Consider the following 23133-nt stretch of genomic DNA (forward strand, 5'->3'; position numbering starts at 1 on the left):
AAAAGTATATGTATGTTTATCATTAAATATTTTTACAGTTTTAAAGTTAAAAGTTTAATTTAACAGTTATAGTATATGATTATAAAAATTTACTGTTGAAATTGATGACAAAAGTTTTATGCAGGAATTTTTAAATTTATATTTATTCTAAAAGCAGTCTTGAAGTTATAGTATTAAATATTGTTTTACGAAATTATTTAAAAGCTCATTTTGGCCACACACTAATAATAATCTTATTTACTTACTGAGCGTCGTCTCACCCCAATCATATTTTATTTCAGATAACTCTGAAGGACATGTCGGAAATCAGGCTTAGCAAGCATGCGGGTGGGGATTAGAAAAATAAAGATTTATTTAGAAACATTAGTATGATTTCAGATATTTATGTTTGTGTAATTTTCTTCATTTGAAATAAGTGATTGTAACATGAATAATTAGCGCTCTGGTTTGAATAAAATTGAGTTTATTTTGCTTCCGCTGTAAATCAGTAGTAAAAAGTTAATATCCCAAGCCTCTCAGGGTCGGGGTGTTACAATAGCTAAGGAGTTAAGGGATTTATTTGTGGAGTTTGCATATCATTATAAATGACTGCACAAAAGGCTTGCATTGGAAGAAAGAAAAATCCTTGACCTGTCTGCACTATAAGTTCTTGTAGAGTTCAGACAGGTTCTTGGATGACCACTCAAATATGTAGGTGAAAATTTGTGTCTCATTTTTGCAAACCGAGTGAATGATTAAATTTCTTTGATGGATGGTTTATATTTTGTATGAACTATTATTTGAGCTACTGGATTGCATGCCTTATTTGGAATGCCACCTGCATGGATGATGTTGTGATTTATGTTTTGTATGCTATAGAAAACTGTTAGGCTATCTGGTATACTCTCTTTGATTTACAGATTTGGGAAATGTTCTATTTACAGATGACATACTGCATAAATTTTGTTAATTTTTTCCCAAAATAATCAAATCCAAAAAATTAAGTGCTAAATGTTTATAATATGATGCATGGTTAAATTGTTATTGAAAGGATGAGTGATTACTAAATGTAGAATGATCTTTATCCTAAATTGAAAATGCATGCATAAGAATATATATATATATATATGTAAATAGAGGAGTTGAGCATCATTCTTAGAAATAGAGCATAAAAAACTCATTTGCATCACGTGCTTTACTTTTTGAATATTGAGACTCTTCCGAAAATCATAAACATTCGTATCCGGCTCTTAAAACTTTATAATTAAATATGGATTGTTCTTGGTTATGAACACAAAACCATGCCTTAATATCGTATGTACATATATGTTCAAACATTGTATACTAGCTAGCTAATTTCTTGTGAAATTATTATTTTGTAGGGTTGCGGCTGTCACTACGACGATGCCAAACACTACAGTCGAGTCAAATACACACAAGTTTTGACTTTTCCCGTGTTTCTTGTTAATTGAACAGAATTAATTTGTATATTTTAATTTGAATTTGTACTTGTATGTATTTTGATTTTGAACAATTTGTATTTTAAATTTTAATGATTTATGAATGTTTTAGTAATTATGGTTTCATTTTATGTCTACTAAAATGTAATTACAGGTTTTTACAAGAATTTTCAAAAAAAAAAAAATAATTTTTTCAAAGCATTAGTGACGACTTGTAAAACCGTTACTAATAATGGGAAGATGAAGTATTAGTGACAGTTTAGAAACCATCACTATAGAATCAACATTATGGGACCAAAATCATTACTAAATGTCAATTGTTACTAATACTTAATTATTAGTGACCGTTATTAAAACCATCACTAAAAAGCGTACCATTAGTGGCGTTTATTAGATCCGTTACTAATACAAGCGTTTTAGTGATGAATTTGAATAGACCATATGTATAATTTATAATGATGATCGTAGGCTATTAGTGACGGTTTGAATATTTCGTCACTAATAAGTAATAGTATCCGTAGATATGCTGACAAAGTTAAAACCGTTACCAATACTTAGAGAACCATGACTACTAGTATTAGTGAAGATTTTTTGATTATTAGTGACGATTTTAAACCGTCACTAATAACCTCATTTCTTGTAGTGTATACAAGGCATATCAATGACTAAGAAAATATTCATAGGAGAAAATATAAATGGACATGTTAGAAGGGATAATAAAGGTTATGAGAGAATACATGAAGGATATGGTTATGAAGACAAAAATGAGTCTCGGGAGATGATCTTAGAGTTTGCTATGTCAGATGATTTTATTACAATGAATATTTGTTTTAAGAAAAGAGAATAACACTTAATAACTTTAACAAGTAGACAATAGTGCGGAATTAAAAGCAATTATGGAAGGAATTTGTTTGTGCAAACACTTCATTATTTTAATGTAATTATTGAAAGTGATTTGCAAATTATTGTTGATTGGTTTCAAAAAGGTAGATGTACCTTATGGTATCTTTGAGATTTTTGAGAGGAGCTTGTGGCGGAACTAGAAGGAGTGAACTTTATAGTGATCGATCAATATAGGGAAGACAATAGAGCGGCTAATTTTCTCGTTAAAAAAGGAGAAATGAGAAATAATGTCATCTACGAAGAATAACATCTTTTACCACATTCTCTGAAAGGTATACTTTGGATGGATAGGTTGAGTTTCACTTCCTTTCGTTGTCAGTTCAACTCTTGAGTTTTTCTAGGTCTGTTTAGACTTGTTTCTTAGTTAGTATTGCTTGGATTTGGTGTATTGGTTTGGTTGGTTTTTAGTGTTGTTTTTGGGGAGGATTTAATTTCTTCATCTGTTTTCTCTCTTATGCTTATCTTGTAACCACGGTTTTCCTCCGCCAAAATAAAAGGCAAATAGAATTTTCTTAACTAGAAGGATAGATCATATATCATGTAAGAATTATAAAGTTATTCCAAGTGAAAACGTAAGTACAATATAAAGTCTTAATGTTAGATATATATATATTTAAAAAGAGAGAAAGAGAGAGAGAGAGAAAGAAATGAGTGAAACCATCTTTGAAAAGTTCATCTTAGATTGTAGTGAAGTCATACATATAAAGGAGGAGTTCGTGTACAAAATAAAGAAGCTTATTCTACTCGCCATTGACGATGACCTTGAAGCTTCTCTATCCAAATGACTCTTAAAGACAATGATTATCATAAATTCCTTAAAAAGAATAAAAATTCTTAGCTAACACAACTTTTAGGCTTTCTCAAGCTTAATTAAATTTAGAAACTTCTAAATTATGGACGACAATGTATCCAAATTAAGGAAGCTCATTGTCAATAGGGGTCTTTCAGAGATTCCTCACCTCTAAACTCTAACATCTCCACACAATGAATTGACAATACTGGTCAATGCCAAGTTTGCTTGTTCTTCTCCTCGAAGATTTTCAAATTAATATGGATGACCATGTCTCCAAATTAAAGAAGCTCATCACTTGTGTTAATTTTTTAAAGATTTCTTGTCTTTAACCTATCTTTATCTAATGTCAAACTTACTCGCTTTTCTTAATATTCTTGTGTAAAATCACTCTCTTAATAACCTTACGCCAATCATCATTTTAAAGAGAGAAAGAGGTGACAATCATATGGAATAGGGGAGACAAAAGATTATGGTTAGGGTTGGGGGTGAAGATGAAACATTTATGTTGAACGACATTACAGTTATTAAATTTACAGGGAAATATATTCTGTGTCAGTGCTGGGAAAGGGAAGCAAACTGCGAAGTCCACGTATTGAACTCCATAGGAGGAATGATAATGGAAGCTCGATGCCAGCACTGGCTCCCCAAGAAGAACAGATTCTGCGCTAACGCCCCTCTCAACGATTCCCTGTAATCTCTCTCTCTCTCTCTCTCTGTTCAATTCCTCCGTCTCTAATTTCGCTTATATTAATTGTCTAACTGAACATCTTAGGTTCTGTGGGAATCACAACCAGAGGCCAGACGGCCAGTGGATTCCATGCCCAATCGACCCTTCTCAGTAAATCTCTTCTTCGATCTTTTTTCGATTCATTATATGCACTAGAACTATAGAATAATCTCTGAATCTTTTGTTTTCCTTCTTCTAGATAGTTATTCGTTTAACAGTTGTTGACATGTTGCGCGCTTGTTGTTTTACTTGATCTGATATAGCACTGTACTTCGAGAGAATCTCAAAGGGCATCTTAGGAGATGCCCATTAACGAAACAAGTTCAGTCCTTGACCCTTCAGCCCTTTTACCAAAAGGGCATTAATCGATGTACAGATGAAGAAGATGAAGAAGCAGAAGAAGAGGGGAAAACACCTAACCCTAATAAACACTCTTCAGGTTTTTTGGATGGTACTACTTCAGAGATGAAGAGGAATGCTGTCTACAGTATGAGTGTACCTGAATTTTTCAAATTGATTAGTAAAATTGAGTCCGTTCATGTATTAATATGTAAGGATGTTCGGGACTCATATAAGATGCCAAAAGCTTGTGAGATATGGATTAAGAGAGAAGCAGACAGATTACATCGGTATGTAATCCAAACCAGTGAAGGCATGTGGCTTTTTTAATAATAATAGGGCTAGCTTATTCTATCTATGGATCATGCAATTGATTGCTTACAGGACTGTGCCATTTCAAGAGAAACATGTTTTGCAGCAGTGTTCGATTCTCGGAAATTTTGAAGATTTTGGGGTGTTGAAGCATTCAGTTAGGGATTTGGGAAGGGACGAACAGTCTAGCAATGAGGGGGCACATGGGGATGACAATGGCTCCCCTGCAGTGGTCGAGTTTGGAGCTGGGAAGGGGTATTTGACACAAATGCTTGCAGATTGTTACGGGATCAATAGAGTCTGGTTAGTTGAGCGCAAGTCATACAAGCTAAAGGTTAGTTAATTCATCTACAACTGACTAAATCCACTCATGCTTTAAATAAATGGAAACATTAATTTGTTTCATCAAAGGATAATGTGCGTGTATTTAACCTATAGTACTTTGCCAAACACAAAGATTGATGATTACTTTATTTATAGTCTATAATATGATAATGCTACTTTTAGGCTGATCGAAGTCTGCGACAGAAAGAGAACTTGATATTAGAGCGTTTGAGAATTGACAGTAAGATTTTTCTGAAGCCCATTGCTGGGAGCAATTATTTTGTGGTTTCATTGTAGTTTTCCGTAGCTTTTTTCTTTTGGTGTTTATTTATAATGACAATAGATCAAGTATAATGTTTTTCATTCGAGCTTTAATCCTGAAATTGAAAACATTTTCTCTCTCAATTATTTTTTGGAAAGTATGGTGGAGCTAAAAAAAATGTTCAGAAGTGCTGAAGCCAAAATTCTGTGGTGAACATTGAGTATGTACCATTGCCATGTAGAATTGGAATACTTTAAAGATGTCTATTACATATTTGTAAAGCTCAGAAGGGATAGTGCATCTAGATGCAACAGCCACTTGACACTTTGACATAGACTTGCAAACATGTTCAATACGCATAAGCAACGACATTAACTTTTTTATGGTGATTTTTGAGGATAATTATAGGATTAGGTTGAGATTAGGATTAGTAAAGTGAGAAGCTAATTGCAAACCCTAGAATGTGGCTTGTTAGTGAGTCCTACTTTCCTAAACAAGAAATCAAGCTTAAGTTGCTAGTTTGTCTATTGCATTGACTCAATTTGACCAATGATTGGTGGATGTGGGCATATTTATTATTAATCCATGGTTCCATGGTAACTTTACTTATGATATCTTAGTACAACAAAACACAATAGGAAGATGTAACCTGTAGCAAAATGATTAAGATTTGAGTATCCTTGTGTTACACTTGTTTAAGAAAATAGAGAAATAGACTGATGGTGTTGGTTCACATGGCATGTCTACAAGGACTCATTCCTTGCCACCAACCCCCATCCCAGGGGAAAGGAGGATTTGGGGGGCGGGTGCGGAACTTATAAGATATTGAAATGTTTGGTTTTTAGCTTAAATTTGTAGTTTTTGTTTTCTTTGTCGTTGATAATTTTAGCTTATGAATAGGCATAGGGCTAGTAAGCCTCAACTAGGAAAAGCATGGAACATATCATTAAATGTAGAATAAACGTAGATAAGTTGAATTGGAGCATCCGCTTAGTCAACAAAAATTCAATTAAGCTATGATGAACTTTTAAATGCCCGCTCACTTTAGACATAGAAGCATTGATATTTTTGAGGATTTTTTTGTTGGGGAGTCATTCCCTAGCCTCCCTAGTGGGGCACCAGGAGAGCAGCCATTGGGCCGTAAGCTCATACTCTGCAAATACTAGAGTATGAAGACATGCGAGGAGATTCAAAAAGTTTTTTATTCCTTGCTTTGTAGTTAATTTCCCTGCTTCTTCTGGCAGTAGTCAAAAGATTGGAGGGCATTCAGAAAAGATCCCTACAAGAAACATAGAAGAGCAATTTAAATACCATCTTGTCAAATGGAGGTTGTCAAACAGCCTATTCAATGGTTTGGGTCCCAAATTCCTCTCTGATTCCAGTGTGGACAAGACGCAAGCCTGTGCTTCGCTACCAGTGGCATTTGATATTTCTGGCAACATTTTCACAGGCCAAGGAGCCTGAAATACTTGGATGCGATGCAAGGAAGTCGATCATTAATGAGAGGAAGTTCTTCAGCCTTGTGCTTGTCGGCAAGCATGTTGACCTCCTCAGAATCGTTGAATATCTGGCCAGGCCCTCTTTTTGTTTGGATTCTCCCCATCTCAGCCCATGGCCTGTGGCCCCTGGGCAGCCTCGAAGGACAACTCCTTTGCCCCCTTCTCATTTATGAAGGCCCACCCAGTGCCAAAAAGGCTCAGATTTTTGTTTTTGGACTCCTGCCCCTCTGCAGACTCATCTCAAGTCTTGTTGGCAATCCAACTTGGAGTCTTCGAAGTCCTTGGAGTTTCGTGCTCTATTGACGTGAAGAACTTGCAGGACAGCCCTCCCTCTCCTAGTATTGAAGAGCTTAAAGGGTTGGACGTTAACAACATCAAGGAGCTGGGTTCTTCACAAAATGAAGATGGTTAGTAAGACAATTGGCGTATCTTTCAAAAGTTTTAAAGATAAGACCATGTGTGTATTTGGAGAAATAGAGAAGAGAGAAGAGAGGAAGGAAAACTCACTTTTAAAAAACCTCAGGACAGTTGCCGGAAGAGGATGCAAATGGGGGACTCTAAGAGATTGGAGTTCTTAGTTAAATATGATAAGAATGGAGGGAACTCATATTTGGTGGAGGCTGGAAACAGCTGGGTTGCAGAGGTGAACTTATGTTGAGAAAATTAATATCGTTGAACGTGAGGGGTCTTAATGACGAAGCTAAAAGGATGTTAATCAGTTCTTTTCTCAAGGATTGGTGAGAAGATGTAGTTTGTCTTCAGCAAACAAAATGGTCAAGAGCTTATGGGGAACAAGAATTGCAAGTGGACTTCTATTGGAGATGGAAATGCAGGAGGTATATCTTCTACTGTGGAATGATGATATAGTGGGACTGATAGATCACTCTCTAAATGCCTTCTCAGCTTCCTGCCTCTTTAAGAACTTGGAGGACAAGTTCAATTGGATTATCACTGGGGTTTAAGGTCCATGTGAAGGTTCTTTTGTGGAATGAGCTCTTGGAGGTTAGAGGTAAATGAGATGCTCCTGGGGTAATTGGGGGACTTCAACATGGCCTTATATCCCCGTGAAAGGAGTGGGGGACGAAAGTTCCATGATTTCATCAATGTTTGTACCCTCATTGACCCTCCCCTGACGGCGCCATCACATGGTCAAACTCCTGGGAGACTCCCTCATTTTCAAGGATAGATAGGTTCTTAATTTCCAGACTGGAAAGGGCATTTCCCTAAGGTTACTCAAATTTTGTTCCTAAGACCATGTTGGACCACCTCCTCATCCTTCTTGACAAGGGAGGAATTAAGCAGGAGCCAACTCCTTTTCGATTTGAGAACATGTGACTCATATATGATGGATTTGGTGAATGAGTTAAGCAATGGTGGTCTTTGCAGTTGCCTTGAAAATGAAGGGGCTGAAGGAAATTTTGAAAGGGTGGAAAAAGAATACCTTTAGGCAATATACATTTGAAAATGAATGTGATCCTAAATGGCATTAAGGAGCTGTACGACGAAGAGCTTGGATGGGGCCTTAATGCCAAGAGCAAGGCTAGATGACTTTAACTTAGAAAGAGCTTGTTGATGTCGTGAACATGGAAGAAATTTCTTGGAGATAGAAACCCGGTAGGAGCTGGACAACAAAGAGCTTGGACGGGGCTTAATGCAGAGAGCAAGGCTGGAAGACTTAAACTCAGAAAGTGCATGTTGATGTCACTAACATGGAAGAAATTGCTTGGAGATAGAAACCTGGATCTCTTTGGCTAAAGAAGGGGGACTGAGTACCAGTTTCTTACTTTCTTCTACTGAACTGCTAATGCTTGCTGAAGGTTCAACATGCTGACAAGAATTGAAGTGGAGAAGGAGATCCTATTTGAAGAAGGGGATGTCAAAAGGGGCATTGTGATTTTTAAAAGAACCTGTATATTGAACCATAGACATGGAGACTGATGGCATTAATTTCAGCAGTCCTTGTCCTTCAACCGCACAGTGTTTCAAAGGTCCTTTGAGGAGGAGGAAATCTATCAAGCTCTTAAGGGCTACAAAGGAGATAAAGCGCCAGTCCTTGAAGGTTTCACCTTGGCTGCAATATCAAAAGAATTGGTTTCTTCTCAAGCAGGATGTATTCTTTGATGATTTTTTAATAGAAATTCATGACTAGTGTCAATCCAACTGTGTCACCTTGATTCCCAAGAAAATTGGGGCTTGCAACATCAAAGATTTTTGCCCAATTAGCTTGGTGGGCAGCATTTATAAGCTCTATTCCAAAGTCCTCAGTGCAAGGCTCAAAATAGCAATTTCAGAAGTTATCAGGCTGCACCAGCATGAATTTGTCATGGACGCAGCCCTAATTGCAAACGAAGTTGTGAATGTCTACAATAAGGAGAGGAAAATAGGATTGCTTTTTGTGAGCTGGACATGGAGAAGGCAATCATGTGAATATCTCTTTCACATTCTCAGAAGAATGGGCTTTGGGAAACTGTAGTGTAGCCATCTATATTATATTTCTACCCCTTCTTTTTCTGTGCTCATTCAGGCAAGGGGATCCCCTCTCCCCATTATTGCCTATCATGGTTGTGGAAGTGTTGAGCGTCTTGATAATAATTCTACTGAAGGAGGCCTCCTCAAAAGGCTTATTATCAGAAGGAACAGTAGAACACTGGAAGTCTCACATCTTTTGCGAATCACACCTTTTCTTTGTGAGGACAATCTCAGGTGCATTCTCCTTAGGTTCAAAGTAGTTACCGGCTTGAAGATAATCTTGGGTAAAAGTGAAATTATTCTGGTGCAGATCAGCGATGGTGGGCCTTTCCTTGCAGATTTGTTAGGGTGTAAGCTGAGGGCTTTTCCTATTACATACCTTGGTCTTCCTATGGGTGCCAAATTTAAAGATAAAGAAGTTTGGTACCCTATTGTTGAAAAATTTGAGAGAAAACTTGTCGGTTGGAAAAGGAATCACCTATCAAAAGGTGGGAGGCTCACCCTCATCAAGAGCACCTTATCAAACCTCCCGGTCTATATCATGTCCCTCTTCTCCATCCTTAGTTCAGTTGCTAAGAAGTTGGAAAATATTCAAAGGAGATTCCTATAGGAAAGCACGGGTGAGGGATTTAAATATCATCTTGTTAAATGGGGGATGGTTAAACAACCTATGCAAAGAGCAGAATTAGGATTAAGATCTCTTCCTACTTTCAATAAGGCTCTCCTTGGGAAATGGCTTTGGAGGTTCATGAAGGAGAACAATCATTTTTAGAGGGAAGTCATGGCCTTCAAATATGGTTTATACTATAACAGTTGGGCACTTGGGCCTGTAAAAAGAAGTGAGCGGAGCTTATGGTGTTGGTGTATTGAAATTCATCAGGAAAGGATGGGATAATTTCCTCTCCCTCATTTATTTTTAAGTGGGAAATTGGGAGAATGTTTTCTTTTGGCATGATACTTGGTGTGGCAAGTCTCCACTTAATTCAAAATATCCTTCCATCTTGAGGCTGGCCTGTGATAATGGAGCTCTTATTAGCAAGCACCTAGAGCTCACTGACCATGAGACTTCCTGAACATTCCCCTGGTTAGGAAAGTCTTTAATTGGGAAATTGACAATATTGTAGAAGTTTTGGTAGCCTTTTTAAAATCTAATGCTGGGCCACTACCATTGAGCTGAAATGGACCTTGGACTAAAATGGGAATTTTACGGTCAGATCCTACCATAAATATCTCACCTCTCCAGCAGAAACCAGCAGCAAATTCCCCTGGAAGTCCATCTGAAGAACCCCAGCCCCACAAAGGTTGATTTCTTCATGTGGAGGCAACTCTCATAAGGATTCTTACCATTGACAACCTCCAGAAATCTCTTGTTAATAGGTGCTACTTATGTCTGGATTATGTGTAATCAGTGAAGCACATCCTCTTGAATTGCTCCTAGACTAGAATTTTTTGGAACCTGGCCATTTTCCTTGGGCCTTATTAGTCTGCAGTGGGTTACTGTCAGAACAGTGAACAGTGGAGGGGGAGTTATGGGCTTGGAGAGATATCCACATCAGCAAGGAAAGGAGGAAAGCTCTTTTCCTCACTTCCCTTGCCATTTTTGGACAGTGTGGAAGGACAGAAGCAAGTGAGCTTTTGAGGGATCAGCTACACCCCTTCAGTTGTCGAATATTGTTAGATTGTTACTGTTTCTAATTGGTACAATGGCCTGTGTGAACGACTCCTATGTAATCCTTGAATTTTTTGACACTCTGCAATGCGGGTGATGTAACTTTTGCTCATTTGTACTTGTGTGGCATCCTCTTGATACTCTTTTATGGGCTTTGTTTACTGATAAAAATAAAAATAAAAAGCTCTTGCTAAATGCTATCGAGGTTCAGGAATGAAAAAGACTTACTTTGGAGAAAGTTTGTTGCTTCGAAATATGGCCTTGACCACAATGTATGGATTTATAAAGCAGCTAAAAAACCCTGTGGTATGGGAGTTCGAAAGGGGAATGTGAAAAAATATGTACTTCAATGACACTTGGTGCGGCTCATTTCCTCTTATTAGCACAAGATTTCCTTAAATTTTCAGCTTGGCCTGTGACAAAGCTGCTCTTATTAGCACTCTCCTTCAATTGCAGAAAGTGGTATAATCTGGGACATTCCCTTTTTGAGGAATGCTCACAATTGGGAGAATGATAATTTTGCAGAATTTTTTTGCAGCCTTTGTAAAGTTCTTTTTTCATAACACCCCCAATGGACCAAAGGGGATCCTTTACAAGGCTGGCAGCTTTATAGTCAGCTCATTCTATAGGAAACTTATTTCTCCTACAGTATGGAACTCACAACACCCAGCAAAGGTTGCTTTTGTGTGTGGTTGGCAACTCTTGAGAAGATTATTGCTATTAATAACCTTAAAAAATGCTGTACCTTTTTAGTTAACAGATGTTTTTTATTTGAGGAAGATGCTAAATCCATTAGACTCATCCTCCTTTACTGCTTTTGGAGTCACTGTTCTGGTTAGGCAGCAGGGTATCTGCTAAGACAGTGGGGAATGATCTGGGCCTGGAGAAGCATTTGCTCAAGCAAGGGAAGAATAAAAGTGTAGCATTTTTTTAATTGTGTGGAGAGAAGGAATAAAGAGCTTTTGAAGGATCAGCTACATTGCTCTCTATTATCAAAGATAGATGGATAGCCACACTCTGGATTGTATATGATAGACGCTTAGACATTCTTGATTTTTTGACACCTTATATTACAGACTACTTTTTTGTTTCTTAATTTTTTTTTTTACATGGGCGGCACCCACTTGGTGCCCGGCCAATAAAAAACCAAAGAGAGTAGGGCCATAATTATGTAAGATTGAACTATCTTGAGAGTAGTCTTATTAGAATAAACCATTAGTGCTCTTGTAGAATAACAATTGCAATTGTTTTTACATGCCAATTTAGCTACTAAAGATTTGGATAACATTTAGTTTGCGGAGTGTCTTAGTATAGGGATTTGATAGTTTACAAAAGAGAGTGTTTGCTTCCATAAATTTTTGCTATCTGGAAAAAAAGCGGAATAAATGTTCTCAGCAGACAGTAATGACAACCCAAACATTTTTATTAATCATAACGTGGAATAGACAAGGACTATTCCCAAATTTCAGCATGAGAATGCCTATTCCTGCCATATTCCATGCTTGACGGAATAACACCAACTTTTGCATTGTCATTTTCTTTATGATGGCATAACTCTTTTTTTTGTAAGCTATAAAATCTATACTATGATTACGCTATTACTATGATTATGCTATTCCTAGAAATGACATTCCATGAACCAAAAATAGCCTTCAAGTTTTAGCTGTAGAATATAGGCGTGCGCATGGTTTGCTTTAGTCAGTTTGTTTTTGATAAAAGATTGCTCCTTGTACAAATGCCACTTTAATTGTTTTTTCATAGGAAAATAAAAATTTGTTAATGTGTGGAAAGAAGAATTAAATGGAGAGGAGGATAAGAAATCCTCCTAACACAAAAAAAATACAAAAAATAAGCAAAGAAATCAAAAGAAAAAGGCAATTACAACAAAGCCCCTTTCCAGTCCCTTTGAAGATTTGACAAAAACATTCCTTGAAATAAGCCCAAAGAATGGGCCCAAAAAGAAAGCTCTGAATATGACTCTATCCCAAAGAAAATGCACAAAATTTATATTGCTATTGGAAATATTTGCATTCCTTTTGACCCATAGAGTCCAAAAAGCGCCAAAAAAACTGCAATTGTTTGTGCTCTGCTAAGAACTAAATGAAGGTGTATGAGAATGCTTTTTCAAAGTAAAATCAGAATGAAAGAAAGAAATAGTTACATAGAATGTTTTTATCAAAGATTTTTTTAACAATCTCATGCAATCAATAATTCCATTTGGATTAGATAGCAAAGTCTCATCATGTAGATGACAATTGTTGCAGATTGAATAACAAGGATTAATAAGTAAAAATGAGGATGATGAACTGCATGCTATATGCTAGATGTTGTAGCATTAGGTCTTGACAGAAAGCACTTATTTGGTAAGTTGCTCAACTACCTCATGTTTGTAAAAGGAAAGGTCCATTGGAGGCCCATAGGGCCTGGGTTATACTATGGTAAGTAGCAAGGTTGTTACAATCAAGATCCTACATGGAACCAGACTATCAGTGGAAGGCTGCAAATGTTGGCAGGGTCAAATCAAGGATCATAAGATTCTACTAACGATATAAAAAACAGATATTAAGAAATGCATATTTATATGTTATTTTTTATAAATTTAAATATAATGAACCTACAGTAAGTGTTCAAAAGTAGGAAAATAACTAGCAAAGTACTTATATTGTAGACCCCTCATCCTCATCTAACAAAGAGATCAAATGTTCGAATTTTGTAATCTAACTCAAACCAACTTGTAATGAAAAAAAGTGTAAATATTTATAGAAAAAAAGAGAAAATTTTTAACTACCAATCAGTCAACAAACTACTATGCAACATTAATATCCCTCCCTCCCTCTCTCTCTCTCTCTCTATATATATATATATATATATATATATATATATAACACACTGCACTACCTGCCTTTTTCCCTCCCAAAGCATATATATATATATAGTGTGTGTGTGTGTGTTTAATTGAGTGTGCTTTGGGAGGGAAAAAGGCAGGTAGTGCAGTGTGTGAGCTTACTTTGGAGGTTCAAGGGGGCTTGTATTCCCAAACCTAATTTGCTTGAAGTTACAGAGGTTCATGCCAAAAGGAGGAGTCTAATTGGGGGGAGAGGGGGAAGTTATAGTCATTAGACTACTAGGGGGTGGGAAGGACAACTTTGGATCCACAAGAACTCCTTGAGGGTTTGGGAATTAAGTTAGTCATTCCTTTAGGGCAAGATTTGAAAGTGGTTATCCTAGGACGTATGAAAGGAAAAAAGGATGCAAAAATAATTGAATAAATTAGCTACTTCTTTTACTAGGAGATCCAAAATGAGGTTTCCATGGTATATGCTGTTTGAACATGATATTTTCTTCATTGATGAAACTAGGGTTAGAATAGCATCTAAGTTAGAATTATGGGAGAAGTTTTAGACTCTAAAGGTTTTAAGATAAGTAGAAGTAAGGCAGAATCTATGAAATGCGTTTTCAATCATAATAGGAGGAAAGTTGGAGAAAAGATTAAGCATTGGTCCAGAAGTTAATAGCGCTAGTAGATTTTGATTCCTTAGATGCATTATGCAACCTAAAGGAGAAATCGAAGATGTAATACATAGAGTTAAAGTAAGTTGGGTAAAATGGAGAAGTGCTTTGGTTCGGGCGTGTTGTGTGTAGAATAACCTCAATTCCTCAAAGTAAAAGGAAAATTTTGTAAGATGGCTCTAAGACCATGTATGCTATATGGATAAGAATGTCGGCCAACCAAGAAACGACACATCCAAAGGCCAAAGTTGCTGAAATGAGAATGCTAAGGTGGATTAGTGGTATAACATTAAAAGATAAGTTAAAGTATGAACATATTTCGGGTAAGTTTGGGGTAGCTCCTAATCTCCTATAGAAGATATGATAAGGGAAGGGTAGCTGATAGGGTTTGAGCTTTTGTAACATAAGCCAAATAGTGCACTGTGTGTGTATTTTTTGCTCCAGACTCCCAAGTGAGACAAGATCATAGAGAGTCTTTTTTGAATGTGCTTACAATCTTACAGCCCTTTGAGCAAGTTTTATGCTTAAAAATAAATTTGGGAAGAGTAGGATAGCTGGTATTAATATGAGTGACTTTGACCTAGAGCTGGGTGTGGTGAACAAGAGTGGCCTTTGACTTATTTAGATGTTTCTTTGTGTGGTAATCCTAGTTTTGTTGGTTTTTGGGATCCTATGGTGGAATAGTGACTAAGTATCTCAATGGGTGCTTTTATTCTCTTGGTGATCGTATCACTCTTATTTAGGCTCGTCTCTCCAGCATTCCTCTATGTTTTTGCCCATTTTTAGAGTTTAAGTAGGGGTAGCTACGAGCCTTGAGAGAGTCATGAGAGATTTTCTTTGATCTGGGATTGGGGAGGAAAAGGATCATTTGTTTAGTTGGGAGGTGATTTCAAAGTATACAGAGGGGGTTTGAGTCTTGGTAAGTTGATGTCTAGAAACATTACTGTGATTTGGCAACTAAGTGCAAGCAAACTGGATCTAAGGCTTTATCTCTGGATGTGCTTACTCTTTGTTTTGATAGTTCAGAATCCACTTCTCATCTTTTTATGTGTTGTTCTTTTTCATGGAGGGGTCCAGTAAGTTGTTTGGCATTTTTGGAGAGAGCTGGGTTTGCCCAGATTTGGAGGATTTGTTGGCAATTTCCTTTAAAGGTTTTTGTAGGAGGAGAGATGGTTCTGCTTTGTGGAGTTGTGGCCTTTGTACTGTTTTGTGGTGTATTTGGTTGGAATGGAGTGCTTGTCTCTTTGTGGGGAAGGAAATGACTTGGCCTTTGCTTTGTGATATGATCCAATATATATGGCCTCAGTATGGGCTTTTGCAGCAGGTTGTTTTAAAGGGGTGTCATTACTATGCTCAATTTTGTACATTCCTCCTTGATTAATGATATCTTTCCTTTTAATACCCAAAAAAAAATATTAAAAATGAAAAATAATAAAAAATGGAAGTAATACCATCATCATATGTTAGATTTTTAATTTTGGTTATGTATGATGGTTGAAAAATTTTATAACATGGATTTATGTAGTACATAATCTTAATAAGTTTTTTGGTGAAAATATGATTGTTTTCCCCTGCGTTTGGGAGCATGGATCTTGGGTTTTGGATTTGGATTATTGTGGATTTGAACCAAACGTAGTATAAAATTATTTTGAGTCTCGGACAAATCCATAAATTCAAACCCAAAGCCCAAAATTCATGCTCCCAAACACTACTAAACACATGTTGTTCCATACAGAGGTGAAGGATATAGCAGTAATCTTCTTAAAATGCCCGTCACAATTCTCATATTTTAGCCAAATACTACATTACCAAAAATTTAACAACATGAATCGAATAAAAATATTCCAAAACATTTTTATCTTGTGAGCCAAACGGCACTTGGGTTTTTTCTTGGAACGCTAATAAACTATTCCCAAGAGTTTGGTTTAATATTTTTCAGTGGGCATTTACATTAGTGTCAGGACTTTTTTACGGTTATGGTGCTGAAATTTTGCTTGAATTCCCTTTATTCTACAACAAAGAGATAATTATTCGAGCCAGTGTCTTATTATTTTTAACAATTCACCAAGATCTCATCCCCCTGATCCATTGATCCTTCCCCAACTCTGCTATATAAGATAATTTCTTCTTCTTAAATCACTACTCCAAACCATATGAGATGCTCAGGAAACAGAAAATTCTTCCCTTGCATTGGTTTATATGTTTGTTTCTGCTGATCAATGAAATATTTTCCTAATGTAAGGCCTCTTATTATGTAGATGATGCCACCATGCATATAGTTCATTCTTTACTCTACATTTTACTTGACAAAATTCAACTTGTACAGTTGAGGATTTGAACTTGAATGCTGTTGAATCATTGCGGGGAGTTTCTTACCTGGCAATTGGTAAACACCTCTGCGGGCCTGCAACAGGTGATAAAGATGTTGCCTCAATGAACTTGTCCTAATTCTGGATAATGAAGTTCTTAATACTTTATAGTCATTTGTTTCCAGTGTGATCAACAGTTATTCAATTGCTCTTGGGATTATTTTTTCTGCAGATTTGACTCTAAGATGTTGCCTAAAGGGACAACAGCATCATGATAGTGCTGTACAGTGTAATGCCAATCCTTACCTGATTGGCCTTGCAATAGCAACATGCTGCCATCATCTTTGCCAATGGAAACACTACATTAGTAATATATCCTTCTGTCTTATCAAATATATGAATTTCTAGTTCGTATGTTCTACCTCTTTTGCTTTGCTGCTAGCTTTTCACTATAAGTTGTTTGTGCTGCAGATAAAAGATACTTGACAAATTTAGGGATCACCAAGGAAGATTTTGATGCGATTACATGGTTTACCAGCTGGGCAGTGGATGCTGACCATGGCTCAGACCTTCCTGATGTTTTTGACTGCGGATTTGATATTTCATCCATGTAATTTTGTTTGAATTGATTATCAACATGTAGTATAATAATGAGGCAACAGACTAGAATTGCCATCGTGACCAAGTGCTTTCCTCCCTCCCCTTTTCTTTCTTTCTTTTATTTGTGTATTTGTTTATTCATAATTTGACAGATTCATCTTGTCATATGTTTTAACAGCGAGAAGGAAGATGGTTGTGGCAATGCAGGAGGGGTTGAAGAAGCTACGAAGAATATGAAGGCAGCAGAAAGGGCAGTTCTGGGGTTTATGTGCAAGGAGATCATCGACAAAGGAAGGTTAATGTGGATCAAGGACCGTGGTTTAGATACCGAGCTTATAAAGTATGTTCCGCTGAACATCTCTCCAGAGAATCACTTATTGATTGCCAGGAATTCTTTCAATATCTGAGATTTCGAGTTCTTTCTTCTACTTGAGGTTTTAGGAGTGACATTTTTCTGAAAGTTATTGTTAGATGAGGCTTCTTTTTTTCTCCCCAAGTTACTGATATGTCTGAGAATAGCTATTTTTGGTTGTGGATATTGCACAAAATACATTAAATGCTGATACAATTAAGAATAGCCATCTATGATTCTGGACATTGAACAAGGAAATTCTTATTATTTGTGGCACGTTTATTCTTCCTTCCAGTACTGCTAAAAAAAAATTTCTATGGATCATTGCACATTTTGAACTGCTGTAAGTTTGATTCATCAGTTTAAAATTCACCCATCCATATCACACAGCCTGCCGGTGCAGATTTGTGTTCTTTCTGGTTAGTTTTTGCCATCTACAGCCAATCGATATCTCAAGGTTGTGTTCGAGAACAAAGAATTGGGATTCTTGGATATGGCTTTCTATTGTATATTGGCCAAGTTTGAAACCTCATTTCTACATGACACAAGTGCTGCATGAGGGGAAAAATCAATAAAATTTATTTCAATTTTTTGGTCTACTACTGGTTTGATTGGTTTATAGACATTTTTTTTATTTGTTTTAAAAAATATTTCATGATTGGAATAATTATTTTAACTCAATATATGCATAGATTTTATGTTATATGTGTGTTGTATTGTTAAAGTTAATATAGAAATTAAATTTATGAATAATTTACCTAAACATATAACATAAAAGCATGTAAAATATAAATATAAAACTAATGGTGAACTAGGAGTTGAGGAGGACAAGCTGACCCAATTGGATTTGATTTTGAAACTATTACCCTAATCAAATAATCTATCTTAAGAACATGACTTTTTAAATCATTATATTAATTATTGGACATCATGCACAAACGCCTTATAAGTAATTCTTTATATTTATAAGATCTTGCCCGAAGAGTAATGTGATTCTCCTATAAGACTTTCTCATCTAATGAAACATGTTAAACAGTGAGTGTCACATGATAGGGATCACATACAATCTGATGGGATTTCATTGGATGAGAGGGTATAATAGGAGGATCGCATTAGTTCCCTAAAAATCCTAATTTTTTCTTGAATTAAGAAGAACATGTAATCTAATATATTTTTTAGGACCTGAGAGAGGATCAGGTTAGTCTTCTATAAGACCTAATTTTTTTCTCAGCTCAAAGAGGTATGCTTGTTGTTGAACTTTGATGAAGACCAAGTCAAACATCAATGTGAACACGGCTGATGCCATAATGGGAATTGGCTTTCCACCCAAATAAAATAAAACAAAATAGAGTAAGACAAAGACTAACCAATCGGGCTACCTAAACTTGCTTCCAAAGCAATCTTATTTTACAAATAATAATAGAAGAAGAGAAAGTTCAATATCTTATAATATTTAACTATGTAACTTTATACTACTTGCTAATTTTTGGACGTGCAGTGTTGTTTTTTGACTTCAAAGAAATTATTCAATTCCAACTTTGATTTTGTTTACTAAAAGGAGAATGGGGACAAAGATATTCCTCCTCACTCATCAAACGCTGTAAGGAGATTCTTTACATATTGAGGATGTATTTTGTTAGGACTGGAGGAGCCCATTAATGAACTTGATACACATGAGTGAATATCAACTTGATCCAAAAATTTAAACCTATTGGGTCTTGGGTTCAACTAAATATATAAGTACTCATCATCCATTCAAATTTTTTAATGTGTGACAAACTTACAAGTGGAATTCTTAACAATCTCCCCCTCACTTGTGAGTTCCAACTACTCATCCTTGAACAGAAATCGTTTTTCTTATGAAAGTAAGCTCAATTTCCCAATAGTTGCTCAAGTGGGTTTTACCGTTGGTGTCTTACATGCCTCAGATTGCATTTCATGTGCCTCCGAACCAATCTTACCTCCCACATCTTGACCCTATTCGAATCCATCCTTATTGGCCTCGGTCACATACTTGGTCCTCCAACTGTCAGCACGTCAAGAGAATTAGTTTCACGTTTTGACTTTTATGATGTCACTCACCTAGAGTTACGAACCATCAGCTTTGGTACCACTTCTTGAGATCGGAGGAGCCCATGGGTGAACTTGATATATATGGGTAAACACCAACTTGACCCAAAAGCTTAAACCCATTAGGTCTTGGGCCCAATCATGTATATAAGCACCCATCATCCACTCAAATTTTCCAATGTGAGACAAGCTTACAAGTGGAATTCTCATCATATTTGATTGATAGATCTATATTATACATTAAAATTGAACCGACTTTTCATCACAATATTTTTTTACCTCATTTTGTTTTTTTTTTCTTTCCCTTCCTCTCTCTCTCTCTCCCTCTCTCTCTTCGCCACAACACCCTCTTCTTCCAAAACGCTCGTCGGACACACTACGGTTTTTTTTTCCTTTTCCTCTCTCTCTCTCTCTCTCTCTCTCTCTCTCTCTCTCTCTCTCTCTCACTCACACACACACACACACACACACACACACACACACACACAACACCCCCTCTCAAAATGCTTACCATAACCCCCCTTCTAGAACACACCACATTACAAAAAATAAGATTATTAGTGACGGTTTTCAATTAGTCGCTATACCTGCCATTACTAAAACTTATTAGTGACGAATTTTTCAAACCGTCACTAATAATAGAGTGTTAGTGACGGATTAAAATCATTACTAAAAACCTAAGCCCGTCACTATAGATTTTACACCAAATCGACCAAAAATCGTCACTAAAATCATAGTATTAGTGACGGTTTTAAAATCGTCACTATTACTCTATTATTAATGACGATTTTAAAACCGTCACTAATGCTAAATTATTAGTGACGATTTTAAAACCGTCACTATTGTTCTATTATTAGTGACAGTTTTAAAATCGTCACTATTACTATTATTAGTGACGATTTTAAAACCGTCACTAAGGCCGTAGTATTAGTAACGATTTTGAATCCGTCACTAATACTTAAATTGGACAATTAGTAGTGAAGTTAATTTTTTTTTCCAATTATTAATTCCTGTAAAAATCTGTAATTAAATTACACTTTCTTATACATAACATTAAACCATAATTGCAATAAAATTCATAAATTATTCAAAATTCTAGTTCAAATTTAAATACAAATATATTATACAAATTCAAATTCAAATACAAATATATTATACAAATTCAAATTTAAATACAAATACATTATACAAATTCAAATTCAAATACATTCATTTGTTCAGATAACTAAAAAAGTGAAAAGTTGCATTCGAGTTGCATGACATCGTTCTGACGTTGTCATAGTTGTAAACCCTACAAATTAAGAAAGTTAAAAAAATTAGTATACGATTTTTGAAGAATTTTGGCAGCATTTCTCCTGTATATGTTTGCACATGAATGTGTGTGACTATATGCCATTGTTCCAATCTGCTCACACAAATGTAAGAGGTTCATAAATTTAACAATTTAGTCTTAACTCATATTATCAATCACTACTTTGATATCAAGGAATCAATTATAAAGTTTCCTACGTTAAAGCAAAGGGAAATTTAATGAGTGGAAAAATGACTTGCTGGTTATGGACAAAAAAATAAAAAAGAAGTTTGTATCATTAACTTAGACTAATGGGCAATGGAGCCGATAACATGAAAACAACTACAACTATGCATTTTGATTGTTTCATATCAAATAACCACCCTGAATTTAAAAATATCTCAATGAAGAAAAAAATAAGATTCATCTGAGGGTATATTCCAGTAAAGTAACCATATAAGGGAGGCAGATTCAGCCAAGTGTAAGGCCTAGATCTAGGGGAGGAAAAACAAAAGGTAAGACAATTAAAGAAAGAAGTATTTGTCACATCTTCAAAATCCATTAGACGTGTCATCATTAGATTGCCATCATCATGAAGCCATGAGCAAATTCTAATAAGAAGAACTTTGTTTTCTTAAAGCTAGAAGGTTTGAATTCTTTATTAAAAAATAAATTCAAGTTAGAAGGTTTCGTTCTAATGGATGATTCTTATTAAATTTCACCTTTTCTCACCCCCATGTAGTTCAGTTGCATGGTCGTACACCAGCAAAATTCAAAACAAAGTGACAATAATCAAGATTCTGGAGCACATGTCTGGGGTTTAGGTAGTATCCAGTAACTGAGGCACAGGACATGACCATCTACGTGTCTGTTTACAAATACATGGAACACAAATGAATATAAAGGAACAATTGACGTGCCTAGTATCCACCATAAGCCTTCCCTTGTTTCAACCTTGCCCTTAACCTCGTGACTATGCAATACCCTCCTAAAGTTTTGCAAAATGGACAGTAGAGAGCAATGGAAGTCATCATGAAGTCATCACGAGTTTCATAGGCTTTCAATGAGGTGCAATCTTGCCAAAACTGATGCTCAATGGGTTAGTCACTATATGAATGGTCTCAAAATGACCATACAGACAAGTAAGCTTGCAGAGGCTTTATAAGGTGGTGATGCCTATCATCTTGCACTAAAGGTTGAGTCACAACTTACCCGCAACATGCCTAAGAAGCTTGAGATAGAACACAACAGTGGTGCACCAACTAGGACAGCAGCCCTTCTGCGTGCTAACCAACCAACCAGTGATAATAGTGGTAAAACAGCCCCAAGTAAACTAGGGGAAAACAGAGTGAAATGCTATAGATGCTTCAATATTGGCCACGAGTCCAATGAGTGTCCAAAGAAGGCTGAAGACAGAGTTAGCCTTGCTGAGGATCAAGAGGCTGCCTGTGAAGAAAAAACTGCAATTCTTGAGGACCAAAAGCAGCAACTAGAAGCTGAAAATGATGTGGCAGAAGAAGGGATTGAGGATGATGTCCTTGGTGAGTCTTTAGTCATTTCAAGGTCATTACTTTCTCCTCTAGCCAGTAGCGACACGTGGCAACATAAAAATATCATTTGAACTAGAGGCACAGCGGGTGGAAAGCTTTATAACTTGATAATTGATAGTGGGAGCAGTGAGAACCTGGTTTGTCAAAAGAAGGTAGACAAGCTAGGATTTAAAAAAGAGAGACATCAACAGCCATACCACATTCTATGGTTCAAAAAAGGAAATGAGGCAATCGTCTCTTTAAGATGCCTTGTCAATTTCTCAATCGGTTCCTTCATGAAATCTGTTTATTGTGTTGTGGCTCCTATGGATGCATGTCATATTCTTCTTGAGTGGCCTTGGCAATATGATAGAGGCACAATCCATGATGGTATCAAGAACACTTATTCATTTTTTTATTAAGGACGGTGAGAAAAAGAAGCTAGTGTTTAAATTGATGAAGGATGATGATGTTTAGAGGCAAGAAAATGGTTGTTCACCTGCTCCTAAATAAGAAGGGTTTTGTTGAAAAAATGAAAGTGGGTTGGGTTACATCCTTCTTCAAAAGGAGTCTAAGATGCAATTTGTGTTCCCAAATGACGTCGAGGAGATTTTTTATGAGTTCAAAAATGTGATGCCAGATGTGTTACTTGATGGGCTTCCTCCCATAAGGGATATACAACATAAAATTGAACTTTTACCAGGTACTACATTACCTAATTTGCCCCACTGTTGAA

The 23133-nt window shown here is 36.2% G+C and overlaps 1 protein-coding gene across 2 annotated transcripts; it reads left to right on the top strand.

The window, feature by feature from the left end:
• The first annotated feature begins 3580 nt into the window (after positions 1-3580).
• LOC131156304 (uncharacterized) lies at positions 3581-17783 on the top strand. Of its 2 annotated transcripts, none has more exons than XM_058109875.1 (9): positions 3581-3825; positions 3908-3973; positions 4126-4491; positions 4586-4847; positions 5021-5078; positions 16573-16659; positions 16788-16922; positions 17027-17165; positions 17334-17783. In XM_058109875.1, exons 1-9 carry the CDS (start codon positions 3605-3607, stop codon positions 17560-17562), a joined length of 1563 nt encoding a protein of 520 aa, XP_057965858.1. In that variant the 5' UTR covers positions 3581-3604; the 3' UTR covers positions 17563-17783. The 2 variants fall into 2 exon arrangements, with proteins under 2 accessions (XP_057965858.1, XP_057965859.1); XM_058109876.1 differs by having other exon boundaries at positions 3595-3825; positions 4220-4491.
• Positions 17784-23133: the final 5350 nt, after the last annotated feature.

Source organism: Malania oleifera, chromosome 5 (genome assembly GCF_029873635.1).
Source record: "Malania oleifera isolate guangnan ecotype guangnan chromosome 5, ASM2987363v1, whole genome shotgun sequence".
Lineage (NCBI taxonomy): Eukaryota > Viridiplantae > Streptophyta > Magnoliopsida > Santalales > Ximeniaceae > Malania > Malania oleifera.

What these genes read in the sequence shown, in the direction of transcription:
- LOC131156304 (XM_058109875.1), top strand. Translation starts at nt 3,605, where the DNA reads ATGGTTAGGGTTGGGGGTGAAGATGAAACATTTATGTTGAACGACATT. An exon ending in GCAAGTCATACAAGCTAAAG is followed by an intron (nt 4,848 to 5,020) that starts GTTAGTTAATTC and finishes TGCTACTTTTAG; the next exon opens with GCTGATCGAAGTCTGCGACA. An exon ending in GGATTTGATATTTCATCCAT is followed by an intron (nt 17,166 to 17,333) that starts GTAATTTTGTTT and finishes ATGTTTTAACAG; the next exon opens with CGAGAAGGAAGATGGTTGTG.